Source organism: Miniopterus natalensis, chromosome 11, assembly GCF_054644295.1.
Source record: "Miniopterus natalensis isolate mMinNat1 chromosome 11, mMinNat1.hap1, whole genome shotgun sequence".
Lineage (NCBI taxonomy): Eukaryota > Metazoa > Chordata > Mammalia > Chiroptera > Miniopteridae > Miniopterus > Miniopterus natalensis.
The window spans coordinates 40312128-40326755 of record NC_142091.1 but is presented as its reverse complement, the minus strand read 5'-3'; the positions used below and the strand labels follow the sequence as shown (position 1 = coordinate 40326755).

Genomic DNA, 14628 nt, shown 5'->3' with positions numbered 1-14628 from the left:
CTAGGGTATGTGTTTTTCTAGCCCCTAATTTGCATAGTACCCTGCAGCTGCAAAGCACAAGAGTATATTCTGAACTATGGACTAGTAGGATAACCTTAGGAAGCACTACCCTTTTACCACCACACCGTCCCTGTTCTGGCTAACCCCACCTATTTGGTTTTCAGGGTCGAACATGCACGCATGCATGCCAAGCACCGTGGTCACGAAGCCATGCACGCCGAAATGGTCCTCATTCTCATCGCTACCTTGGTGGTGGCCCAGCTGCTCCTGGTGCAGTGGAAGCAGAGGCATCCTCGCTCCTACAATGTAAGCCATTTTGACTCTCTCTTCTTTGTCTTCCAGTAACAAGGGACCCTTCCTAAGTATTCTAGGATCCAGCCAAAACCAAGCCACATGTAGGTAGAGAATGGACAATAATAATGAACTTTCTGTATGAATGGTGAATTGTGTATGGTGGGTGTGTGTTTAAGGTGCAGGTGATTCAGAGGGTGAAAATAGGGATAGAACCTGAGACTACTTTTATGGCCAGAAAGGGTAGGCCCTTCCTTTTAAATATTTTGAAACACGTTCATGAAGAAGATATTCATTAGAATTTTTGAAATAGAAGGAGAAGTGATCACTTTACTGGGAAGACCAAGCCTCCAATAAATCTTACAGGTAGGATTAGATTAATTTTTTTTTTTCCAAGGCAGTAATGGAGGAAATGAGGAACAAAAACATATAAAACATACAGAGAAATACTCCTAAATGACAGAAGTAAATCCTTCCTTATTAGTAATTACTTTGAATGTAAATGGATTAAATTCTATTAAAAGACAGAGTAGCTGATTGGATTTAAAAAACCCATGATTCATCTATATACTGTCTATAAAGAAACTCACTTTAGATACAGAGACACAGAGATTGAAAGTAAAAGGATGGAAAAATATATTCCATGTATACCAACAAATTAGAGAACCTAGAAGAAAATGGACATATTCCTTGAAACATATAATCTTCCAAGACTGAATCATGAAGAAACAGATAATCTGAATACACTGATTACAGTAAGGAGATTGAATCAGTAATAAAAAAAAATCTCGCAAAAAAACACAACAGTCCAGGACCAGATGGTTTCACTGGTAAATTCTACCAAACATTCAAAGAAGATTTTAATAGCTATCCTTCTCAACCTCTTCCAAGAAACTGAAAAGGAGGAAATGCTTCCAAACTCATTTTATGAAGCCAGCATTACCCTAATACCAAAACCAGACAAGGACACTACAAAAAAAAAAAATTACAGGCCAACATCATTGATGAACATAGGTGCAGAAATCCTCAGCAAAATATTAACAAATCTAATTCAACAATACAATAAAAAGATCATGCATTATGATCAGGTAAGATTTACTGCAAGGATGCAGGGTTGGTCCAGCATCCACAAATTAATCAATGTGCTATACCACATTAACAAAATGAAGGATAAAAATTATATTGTCTTGCCCGGACAGAATCGCTCAGTAGATAAGCATCAACCTATAATCCAGAAGATTGAGGTTTGATTCCCGGTCAGGGCACATGCCCTGGTTTTGGGCTCCATCCCCAGCAGGGGGTATGCAGGAGGCAGTGACCTTCTCTCATCAGTGATGTTTCTAACTCTCTTTCTCCCTTCCTCATCTCAATAGATGCAGAAAAATCTGACAAAATTCAACATCTATTTATGATTTAAACTCTCAATCAAGTGGGTATAGAAAGAAAATACATACACAAAATAAAGGCCATGTATGACAAACCCACAGCAAACATCATATCAATGGTGGAAAGATGAAAAATTTTTTTCTACGATCAGGAATAAGACAAGGATGCCTGTTTTTGACACTTTTTTTTTTTTTTAATCCTCACCTAAGGATATTTTTTCCATTGCTTTACAGAGAGGGTAGGGGGAGGGGGAAAAGGGAGGGGACATCGATGTGAGAGAGACATATTGATTAGTTGCCTCCTGCACATACCCTGACCTGGGCCAGGGATCGAGCCTGTAACCGAGGTATGTGCCCTTGGCGAGAATTGAACCTCAGACCCTTCAGTCCTTGGGCTGACGCTCTAACCACTGAGCCGAACTGACTAGGGCATTTCTCACCGCTTTTATTCAACACAGTATTGGAAGTTCCTAGACACAGCAATTAGGCAAGAAAAAGAAATAAAAGGTATATAAATCTGAAAGGGAGAAGTAAAACTGTCATTATTTGCAGATGACATGATACTGTATATAGAATACCCAAAAGACTCTACCAGAGAACTGCTAGAACTACTAAATGAGTTCAGTAAAGTTAACAGGATACCAAATCAATATACAGAAATCTGTGGTGTTTCTATGTATTAACAACAAATTATCAGAAAGAGAAATTAATCCTATTCATAATTACATCAAAGAGAATAAAATAGGAATAAATGTAACAAAGGTGGTGAAAGACTTATACACTGAAAGGTATAAGGCACTGATGAAATAAATTGGGGAAGACACAAATAAATGGAACAATACTCTGTTCATAGATTGGAAGAATTAATACTGTTAAAATGTCAATATTATGCAAAGCAACCTACAGATTCAGTGTAATCCCTAACAGAATTCCAATGCCATTTTTCACAGAACTAGAACAGTAATTCTAAAATTTGTATGGAATTACAAAAAATCCTGAATAGCCAAAGCTATCTTGAGAAAAGAACAAGATTAAGACAGAAGAACAAAACAAAGAAGAACAAGTCATACTTGTTGATTTCAAATTATACTACAAATCTGTAGTAATCAAACAGTACTGTATTGACATAAAAACAGACACTCAGATTAGTGGAACAGGATTGAGAGCCCAGAATTAAACCCACACTTATATAGACAGTAAATTTACAACAAAGGAACCAAGAACATACAAAGGAGAAAGGACACTCACTTTAATAAATGGTGTTGGGAAAACTAGACTGCCACATGAAAAGTATGAAACTAGACCACTATCTTACACCATGCACAAAAATTAAGTTAAAGACTTTAATATAATACCTGAAATTATAAAATTCCTAGAAAATAACATAGTTATCTCCTTGATACTGGTCTTAACTGTTTTTGTGAATGTGATTTAAAAGGAAAGGGAAAAAACACAAAACTAAATAATGGATTACTTCAAATTAAAAAGTTTCTGCATGGCAAAGAAAACTTTCAGCCAAATGGAAAGGCACCCTAGTGAATGGGAGAAGATACTTGAAAATCTTACATCTGATAAGGGGTTAATATTCAAAATATTTAAAGACCTCACACAACTCAATAACATAAAAACAAACAACCAATTAAGAAATGGGCAGAGGATCTAATTAGTCTTTTTTCCAAAGAAGACAGCCAGTGGGCACATGAAGATATTCAACATCACTAATTATTAGGCAAATGTAAATCAAAACCACAATGAGATATCACTTCATACCTGTTACAGTTACCATTATCAAAAAGATAAGAAATTGCCCAGCCAGCCTGGCTCAGTGGTTGAGCATCAACCTTTGAAGCAGGAGGTCATGGTTTAATTTCCTGTTAGGGCACATGTCCAGGTTGTGGGCTCAATCCCCAGTAGGGAGTGTGCAGGAGGCAGCCGATCAGTGACACTCTCTCATCATTGATGTTTCTCCTTCTCCCTCTCCCCGGAAAAAAAAAAAAAGGGACAAGAAATAACAAGTGTTAGAAAGGATATAGAGAAAATGGAACCCTATTGCACTGTTAATAAGAATGTAAACTGGGGGCAGCCACTATAGAAAACAGTAAGCAGATTCCTGAAAAAAAGAATAGAATTACTATATGACCTAGCAATTCCACTTCTGGGTATTTATCTGAAGAATACAAAAACACTGATTTGAAATGATATATACACCCCATGTTCATTGCAGCATTATTTACAATAGTTAAGATATGGAAACAATGTAAGGATCCATCCATAGGTGAATAAATAAATGGTGTTGGGAAAACTAGACTGCCACATGAAAAGAATGAAACTAGACCACTATCTTACACCATGCACAAAAATTAAGTTAAAGACTTGAGATCGTTGTCCTATGCACCAGAGGGTTGCCAGTTTGATTCCTGGTCAGGGCACATGCCTGGGCTTTGGGTTGGATCCCCAGTAGGGGGCGTGCAGGAGGCAGCTAATTGATGTTTCACTCTCACATTGATGTTTCACATCGATGTTTCTCTTTCCCTCTCCCTTCTTCTCTCTCAAAATCAATTAAAAAACAAAACTTAATAAATTTTAAAAAGATTGAAATCATAGATTCAGGTACTCTGGATTAGGACATGGCAGGTAGTATACTTAATTCTTTTTTACAATTATTACCTTAGAAGTTTTTAACCTTTTCAAATATAACAACCCTTTTTTAACATAAAAATCTTAACAAACACCCACATGATAATAGTTGTACTTTGAAAGAATACATAAGCACATATAATAGTAACAATAGCTAATATTTGATGAGTTCTTATGCCAGCCACTGTTTTAAGCACTTTACGTATAAAGACTCAACTAATCTTCTCAATAACCCAATAAGGTAGGTACTGTTTTTTCCAGTTACTGATGAGGAACTGAGACATAGATGGACTAAGTAACTTGCTCCAGTGACAAAAGCATTATATGAACCCAGACAATTTTACTCTAGGGCTTTCAGCCTTAATCCCTAAATGATTCTTTTTCTCTAGTGTATGCTTTTCAGGACTCTTATAATATGGCTACAGATGCCCAGGGGTTTGTAGCTCAGTGGATAGAAACTGATGCACTATCTTATTTAGTCTTTCTAATAGCCCATGAGGTAAGTACAATGAATAAATAGGCCCAGAGGGTTGAGACATAAAGGGGATATGAATAGATAGAGTCAGAATTTGAACCCAGGTCATTTGTTTCATATTTTATAGTTTCTACTATACCTTATGTTGCATCTGCAAAGGGTAACAAGAAATAAACTGGAGCATAGGAGGAAGATAGGCTAGTCTTTGCCTGTGAGCCAGCATAGGTTCCAAACTTTACTGGCCTATAGCTAGCTCAGGTGTTGGCATGCACAAGTAGAGACATCTGTACTTTCAGGTCACAGTCCATGGAATGACCACATGGCACCAAGGCTTTTGGAAACTAGGCATCATCCAGCAGGCTAAGCCATCTGGGTTGGGGCTTCATGACTGGACCCTGCTCATGCTTTACCCTATCGTATGAGACAACTCACTTGTTTCTTAATGTGTGGTTATAGTGCCTACTATGTAAAATGGGGACTAGCAAGATGGTTTAATTGAGCTTGGTAAATTAAGAAAACTCATGAACCACTGTAGAGTAAGACTCTTGATATTTCTGTGCTTGTACTTAGAAATAATTTTAGTTATATAATGTTGGCTAATCTGCAAAGATTTTTTAAAAAGTACTCTGAAGGGAGTGAGGACACACATCTGCTGCAGTGGTTTTCAGCAAGTGCTTTTTTTTTTAAAGCTGTGGAATCCTTTTTTCAAACAGTATCTTAAGGAAACACTATATGTGGAAAACACAGCCTTGAGAGGCTGTTCTGCTTGATACAGGGTTGGGTAACCCTGACCCATCTGCATCCTCCTCAGGAACCTCTATAGGACTGTATTAGAAAGTCACTGTTGTGTCTGTCATTCATGAGTTAATCCTTAACAGGAAGTGTGGCTGTAGCTTAATGGGGCTAGTGTATAAGGAACATGCACAGTCTTCTTATTTTACTGCCATATCCTGTAAACATTATTCTAAACTTAACTAGTAAGGGGAGATGCTAACATTATGGCATACTGAGAAACTTAAACCCATGGCTTTAGAAAATTGGCAAAGAAAATCTGTAATGTTCTGCTTTGTGCTGCTGTCATTAATGATTGATACTGGTTTTAAAATTTTTATTAAATTGTATTCAATGAATATTGTTACTGCTTTAATTAAAATTCTAATTTGGGGAGAAGAAAAATTTCCCAAGATGCCTGTACACAATGGCATCTCCTATCTTTTTTCAAGATTATCAGAAGTTGGAGCCATTTGCTTTGGAGGCAGTATAATACAAGGGAGTCAGATGAATGTGACTCTGTTGGCCAGCTCTCCCATTTCCTATTGGGTTGTGAAGATTATGTAAGAATGTATGGCAAAATGTTTTGTAAACTCTAAAGCTAATGTTAGTGACTATTACTCTCACTCCTTAGAGAAAAAACTCAACACAAAAATGTCTTCAGGTACTATTTTATGTGGAAAAGGAATATAATTTTATTTTTATTGAGGACAGTTTCATATAAAATACACTATTTTAACCATTTTACGTATATAATTCAGTGGCTTTTAGTATAGCCACAGTGTTGTGCAACTATTGCCACTATTTAGTTCTAGAACATTTTCATTATCCCAAAAGGAAATGCCATACCCATTAAGCAATCACTCCCATTTCCCCCTCCCACCAGACCCTGGCAACCATGAATCTACTTTCTGTATATTTGCCTCTTCTGGATATTTATATAAATGAAATCATACAATATGTGGCCTTATGTGTCTGGCTTCTTTCATATAGCATAATGTTTTCAAGGTTCATCTGTGTTGCAGTATCTGTCAGTATTTCATTTCTTTTTATGGTTGGATAATATTCCATGGGTGGATATACCACATTTTGTTTATCCATTTATCATTTGATGGACATTTGGGTTGTTCCACCTTTTGGCTATTGTGAATAGTGCTACTATAAACATTCATTATAAGTTTTTATTTGAATACCCATTTTCAATTCTTGGGTATACCCTGGAGTAGAATTGCTGGGTCATATGTAACTATGTTTAACTTTTTTAGGAACTGCCAAATGATTTTCCCTAGTAGCTGCAACCTTTTACATCCTAACCCACAATGAGTTCCAATTTCTCCACACTTATTTTTCTCTTCTTTTTTTTAAAATTATAGCCATTTTAGTGGCATGAAGTGGTATCTCATTGTAGTTTTGATTTATATTTCCCTAATGACTAATGATGTGGAGCATTAGTTGATGTGCTTATTGGCCATTTGAATATCTTTGCATGGAGGAATGTTTGTTCAGGTTTTTCTTCCACTTTTAATTGACTTTTGTGTCTTTTTGTTGTTGCATTGTAAGAGTTCTTTTTAAATTTTATTTTTCAATTACAGCTGATATTCAATATTATTTTGTATTAGTTTCAGGTATACAGCATAGTGATTAGACAATCATATAGATTACAAAGTGTTTCCACCTATATTTCTAGTACCCACCTGCCACCATACATAGTTATTACAATATTATTGACTGTATTCTCTATGTTGTACTTTTACATCCCAGTGACTATTTTGTAACTACCTATTTGTACTTCTTAATCTCTTCACCTTTTTCACCAAGTCTCCTACCCCTTCCCCCTGTGGCAAGCATCAGTTTGTTCTCTGTGTCTGTGAGTCTGTTTCAATTTTGTTGTTTGTTTGTTTACTTTGTTCTTTAGATTCCACATATAAGTGAAATCCTATGGTATTTATCTTTCTCTATCTCACTTATTTCACTTAGCATAATACCCTCTAGGTCCATCCATGCTGTCGTAAATGGTAAGATTTCATTCTTTTTTATGGCCAAGTAATATTCCATTGTATATATGTACCACCACTTTTTTATTCACTCATCTGTTGATGGGCACTTGGGTTGCTTCCATATCTTGGCTGTTGTAAATAATGCAATAAACATAAGGGTGCATATATTCTTTCGAATTAGTGCTTTGGTTTTCTTTGGATATATACCCAGAAGCGGAGTCTCTGGCTCATAAGGCAGTTCTGTTTTTAATTTTTTAAGGAATCTTCTACTGTTTTCCATAGTGGCTGCACCATTTTGCAATTTCACCAACAGTGCATGAGGGTTTACTTTCTGTAAGAGCTTTTTACATAGTCTGTATACTAGACCATTATTAGATATATGATTTACAAATATTTCTCTCGTTTTGAGTTGCTTTCTCACTTATTTTCTTTTTTTTAATATATCTTTATTGATTTCAGAGAGAGGAAAGGAGAGGGGGAGAGAGAGAGAGATAGAAACATCAGTGATGAGAGAGCCATTGATCGGCCGCCTCCTGCACGCCCCCGACTGGGGATCGAACCCGCAACCCGGGCATGTGCCCTGACCCAGAATCAAACCCCGGTTGCCCAGATCCTAGGTCAACGCTCAACTGCTGAGCCCCGCCTGGCCGGGCTCTCACTTTCTTGATAGTGTCCTTTGATGCATAAACATCTATCAGTTTGATGAAGTCCAATTTATTTTATTTTTTATTGAATATATTTGATATACAGCACTGTAAATTTAAGGTGTCAACATTTAACTTGATACTTTTGTATACTGTAATATGATAGCCATTGTAGCTCTATTTAGCACCTCTGTCACATTACTTAACTATCCTTTCTTTTTTTGTTGTTAAATCTTTTGTTAATCCTCACCTGAGAATGTTTTTTCCATTGATTTTTGGAGAGAGAGAGAGAAGGAGAAACATTGATGTGAGACATCGATTGATTGTCTCCCGCACGCACCCTGGCCAGGGCCAGGGATCAAACCTGCAACCCAGGTACATGTCCTTGACCAGGAATTGAACCCACCACACTTCTCTGCATGGGCCGACACTCTAATCGCTGAGCTACACAGGCCAGGGTTATCCTGTCATTTTAGTGGTTGGAATAATTAAGTTCTAGTCTCTTAGCAAGTTCGATAATTATAGCATAATATTGTTGTCTATATTCTTTATACAGTTGACCCTTGAACAATGCCTCTCAATCCACCACCATCTTGGAATCTCCGTCAGTGTCCTTTTTCTGGTCTTGGGAAAGCTTCCAGTTTCTAACTTTGAGTATGTTAGCTGTGGGTATTTCATAAATGCTGTTCATCGTGTTGAGGAAGTTCTGTTCTACTCCTAGTTTGTTGAGCGTTTTTATCACAAATGGATATTGGTGCCGCATCCTCTTCCAACCATGTCGTCTGACAAGGTCCGGATGTGGAGAGGAAGCTTCAAGGAAGGCATCTTCTGGGAAGAGGACGTGGCATATGGGTGGGAATAATTGGCTTAAAGGGAATATCTCTTCTCCTCCTCGGAGGGGGATTTTGGGTCGCAAAATCAATGACTAACCTGGGAATGGTAAACGACGATGTTCTCACTTCTGAAGAAATTCTGATTTACCCAAGTCCAGCCACTACCACATGTGCCGGATGTTTTAACAAATTGTTATTAGAAGTAGCTAGGAAAATTCCCCCTGGTGCCCCCAATGAGGAATTTATGGAAGAACTAGAGAAAGCTGAGTTCATGCAGCCAGCCTATACTCTAGTGCCTCCTCCTATGATTGCAAGATTAGTCGAGGACAAGAAAAAGTCCATCGCCTCTTGCCTACTGTACAAGGACCACCCTGGGTAGCATATAGAATAATTGGCAGATTGTGGCATCCCCCTAAAGGGGTTAATAGTATGAAAAGGCTACCAGATCCTCATCTGCCTTATATAGGTGCTTACAATGAGAATGATACTAGAATAGTTCATGTAAACGGAAGGCGTGTTGTGTAGTGATTTGTCTTTCATGGAACGCTTAGCAAGGCAGGGTCCACGCTGGTGCTTGCTCTCTAAGGAACAAAAGAAAAGCATTCTTAAGCAGTTAATCAATAGCCAGGGCAAAAGGTACCCTTTTCTTAGAAGAAAATGGCAAGAAGAATATAATAGCTAATGAATAGGTCCATAGTTAAAATATAACCACAAGAAGTAGTAACCACAGGCAGATATTATATAAAATATCTGTCTTACAAGTCAGTATATTGCTGCTACAAACAAAGCCACGTCTATCACTTTATAGGTCACTGATTTTTCCTTTCTCCTCTGTCCTAAGAAATAAAAGTCAAGATTGTTCCATTCCGATGAAATTGAAACTTGTATTGATTAACCTATGAATAATATTTCTTGCTTGCTAACCGAAAAAATGTAATCGTAGCCAAAAAAGAAAGTATAAAAAATTGTGTAGAATATCAATAAAGTGGAACAGTGTCACACCACCTCTGAGTCGTGTAGTCTGCTGTCTCCCAACGCTGATGCCTTACCCACCTTCGGGACCCCTGACTCCTGCCTTGGCTGGACCGCGGCATGTTGGATTTCCCAAATGCTTTTTCTACATCATTGAAATGATCATATGCATTCCTGGAATAAATCCCACTGTGTTGTGGTGTATAATCCTTTGAAAATGCTGCTGGATTCAGTTTGCTAGTATTTTGTTTAGGATTTTTGCTTCTATAGTAGAAAGGGATTTTGGTCTGTAGTTTCCTTGTCATGTGTTTGTCTTTCTTTGGTAGCAGGGTAATGCTGGTCTCATAGAATGTGTTAGGAAGTGTTACCTTCTTTTCTCATCTCTTCTGAAGAACAGAATTTTGGTGTAGTATAAAAAGTTTTAAAGTGAGAATCAGATGATATAAAATCTATCTATTTCTAGCATCTCTGCTACTAATTAGCATTACACCTTGGACAAATTACTTCCTCCCTCTTAGCCTTTCTTTCCTCATCCTGATTTCATCTTTAAAGTGAGGGTTTAAGACTAGATGATTGCTAAAGTCTATTTAAGCTTAAAATATGTTTTCATGATTGTTATTCTGTGTAACTCCAGAGGCCCAAATTAAAGCTAAGGAATGAGTTTTAAGAATGTAGATTTCAGCTAAGTATTATAAAGAAATTTTCAACAGTGAGAGCTGTTTCACATGGATTGAACTGTCTTAGAAGGGAATGATCTTCCCATCACAAGCTATTGTTTATTAGGGACTACACAACCTCATCAGGGATGTGTGGAGGGGATTTTTGTGATTTTTATGGACTACTTGGCAGGACTTAGTTTCAGCTCTAAAATCTGTTTCTTATTAAGTAACTAGGAGAAGTGAAGGCCTGTCTTGTTCTTAGAGGACAAAGCTGACCTGTCTAGAGACAGAGGATGAGGTTTTGTTCTTATTTTGTTTTTGTTCTGATGACAGATGTTATGCATGCTTGTTATAAAAATTTTAAACAACATGTACGTGACATAGAAATCAAAAGTGCCACCCGGCCGGCATGGCTCAGCAGTTGAGCATTGACCTATGATCCAGGAGATTGTGGTTCAATCCCTGGTCAGGGCACATGCCCCGGTTGCGGGGCTCGATCCCCAGTGAGGGGCATGCAGGAGGCAGCCAATCAGTGACTCATCATTGATGTTTCTATCTCTCTCTCCCTCTCCCTTCCTCTCTCTGAAATCAATAAAGATATATTTTTAAAAAGAAACAAATCAGAAGTGCCCAGAGGGAACCACTATTAACAGTTTGTTATACTTGCGTATTTTCCTATTCATATGTTAATATTTATAAATTTTTAGATGTTTGTGACATCTATTAGATTCTGCAACATTTTCTATCTCTCAGATATCTATCCATATTAGTATGCATGCCATCCTCTTAAACTAGTAATGCATAATACTCTTTTAAATAGATTTTTTAAAAATATTGACTCCTGTTGATAGACATATTAATTAACACTTTATCACTGTTACAACAATGATTTACTAAACTTTTTGCATGTATAATCTGCACAGCTTGGCAAGCATTTCCATAGGATGAATTTCTAGAAATGGAATTATTATGTCAGGAAATATACATATTTTAATTATTAGTGGATCTTGTTTAATTCCCCTCTGAAAAAGTTATGGCAGTTAACAATTCCACCAAAAGAGATTAACAGTGCTGTTAATCCAGTGTTAAAGAGAGAATAGGGAATCATCAGTATTTTTAGTTTTTGTCAATCTGACAGGGTGAAACTATCTACTTTATTAAATATTTCTTTAATTAGCAAGGTTGAGCATGTTTTCATACTGATGATTTGGCTGCTGCTGTCAGTTGTGTGTTCATATTGTTGATTAGTTTATATATCTGATATTTCAGTTTTTATCAGGGTTATATATATTATAGTTTAAAAGTCAAATAATACTGCGAGACTTAAAAAGCAAAACACACCAGTTCTCCATCTTAACTGTATCCATCCCTGATTCTTACTTCAGTGGCAGCCACTTTCAGCTTTTTATTGTTTTCTGATACTTACCTCTGTATTTTTAAATAATATGAGTATAGTGAATATATATATAACTTTACTTTTAAATATTATGTATTGACTTCCTATTATGGAAGGTGATAATTATACTGTTATACCCCTCACATATACACTTTTCCTCCTACCAAGTTTTATTTATTTATTTTTAAATTTATTTATTTTTTTTAGGAAGGGAGAGGGAGAGAGAGAAACATCAGTCGGCTGCCTCTTGCATGCCCCCACTGAGGATCAACCCCACAACCTGGGCACATGCCCTGACTGGACACTGAACCTGTGAGCTCTTGGTGCATGGGACAATGCTCAACCAACTGAGCCAATCTGCCGCCTCCCAGTTTTTAGTTGACTAAAATATTCCTTATTTTCATTATTAGGACATGTAAATATTTTTCACAGCCAAGCTGTGTAATGTGTTTGGTGACATTTCCTTTTCTTGCTTAATATTCTTTTGGAATGTTTCTTATTGATTTATAAAAGCTCTTTGTATGTTAGGAATAAGCCTTTTGACATACATGCTATGCTGTATCTTTCTCTAGATTGCCATCTGATTTTATTGATATAATTGGTACAGACATTTTTACAGACTAGATTTATGAGCTGTCCTGTGGGCTGATGATTTTATTATTTGCTGTTCTATTTGGATGACCCATCTTGTTATTTCTGTTTTCCCATCCTTGTGCATCTAAATTTGTTCTCCTGGCCTAGAGATATTTTAGATACTTGCTATAGCCACCAGTTTTACAATTATTGGGGATTCCTCACCCTCAGCTCTTCTCTAGGTTATAAAGGTGGGTTTTGAAGAAGAGAAGTGAGCAGAAACATAGTTGGGACATTGCTGAGGTATGAAATTCACTATTACAGAAACATAGTTAATAGCACTAGCTCCCATTTATTGAGTGCTTTGTAATGTGCCAGATATTTTGCTCTGAGGTACGCAGTATTATCTTTGCCATTGTATGGATCAAGAAACTGAAGCTCAAAGGAATTAACTGAGGTCCTCTCAACCAATGATTAGCAGAGTCAGGATTCATACCCAGTTCATTCGACTCCCGAGTGCTCTCCCCACTCTTCCATGATGTCTATGTATTTGTTCAATTAGCAGATATTCTTTGATTCTTTATAGTGCTGTCACATGGTTCATCCCTTTGTCCAGCATATGCTACCCGCCCATTAATCATTTAGTAGCCATCTTGGTTATCAGATAAAGATCTGATTATGGAAGTAAAATTATGAAGGAAATAAAAATAGGTAAATAAGATAAAGATTTGATAGACGATTATATTAAGGGGTTTTGTTCAATAAAGGATACTGTAGGCAAAGTTAATTGATAACAGAATGGGAGATTAGTAATGATTAAAACTGACAATAGATTAATATCTAGACTATACATAGTAACTCCTACAATCACACTACTTAGAACAGCACACAATTTAAAATTTATGAATTATTTCTAGAATTTTCCATTTAATATTTTTGGACCAAGGTTGACCATAGGTAACTGAAGCTGCAGATGAGGGGGAACTACTGTACTGAGTGAAAAAGTAGCAAACAGAAAGATATACAACACAGTGCCAATTACTAAATTTAAAATACATGCACACAAAAAATACAGTTTGTAAGGACAGATACAAAGAAAAATATACATCTTAAACACATTAGAATGTCTTTGGGGTGAGGAATGGAAATAAAAAGAATGAAAACAAAATAACTCCCCAGAGAATGTTGTGTAAAGGAGAGGCACTGGGATTGTTGAGTAGTAGAAAAGGTTTGAAATGATCTATTCAGAGCTTTCTCCCAAAAAGTTTCTTATGACACACCAAAAAATGATGGAATTAATTGATAAGGCTGTTTCTCTCAAACTGAATGAAATTTTCATTAATCTAACTGCTATTGGGTGCAAGAGATCTTACTGTTCTTCATTAGTGCTGGTTGGTGTCCCAGCCTTTCAGTGTGCACCAAGACCACCAAGTGGAAAAACACTAGCTCTGTTCTCTGAGACCAGGTTCCTCTATAGGGAGACTCTTAACATTTGGGCCAGATGATTCTTTATTTTTATGGGGCATTATCCTGTTCACTTGTAGGATGTTTAGCAGTATCTCTGGCCTCTACCCACTAGATGCTAGTAGTATCCCTCCTCAAATTGTGACAACCAGAAGTGTCTCCAGACATTGCCAAATGTCCTCTGGGCAGGAAATTCACTCCTGATGAGAAACACTGTCCTAGACTCAAGGACCTAGGTGAGCATAGATGTTGCCAGCTATCAGACTGGTTATGAGCAAGTATGTCCACCTACTGGTTTCACTGTGAAAAGTATCAAACTTCTCTCTGTAACAAGAGGTCAAATCCAACCTTCAGATTAAAAGAAAAACTTAATCTAACTGCTATTGGGTGCAAGAGATCTTACTGTCTTCTGTATTTAAATTTTAAGAAGTGTTCTTTTGAATAAAAGTAATAATACCTTGGACTGCTTATAATTTCAGTTTGTTGGTTTTTTAGAGAGAGAGAGACATAGTTGTGACAGAGAAACATAGA

General features: G+C 36.8%; 1 protein-coding gene across 2 annotated transcripts in view; it reads left to right on the top strand.

The window, feature by feature from the left end:
* RNF121 (ring finger protein 121) overlaps positions 1 to 14628 on the top strand; it is a 75328-nt gene that overhangs the window by 33777 nt on the left and 26923 nt on the right. For both annotated transcript variants that reach the window (XM_016218135.2, XM_016218136.2), the window contains exon 3: positions 165 to 306. In XM_016218135.2, the coding sequence (XP_016073621.1) occupies positions 165 to 306 (142 nt within the window). The remainder of the gene's footprint in view (positions 1 to 164; positions 307 to 14628) is intronic.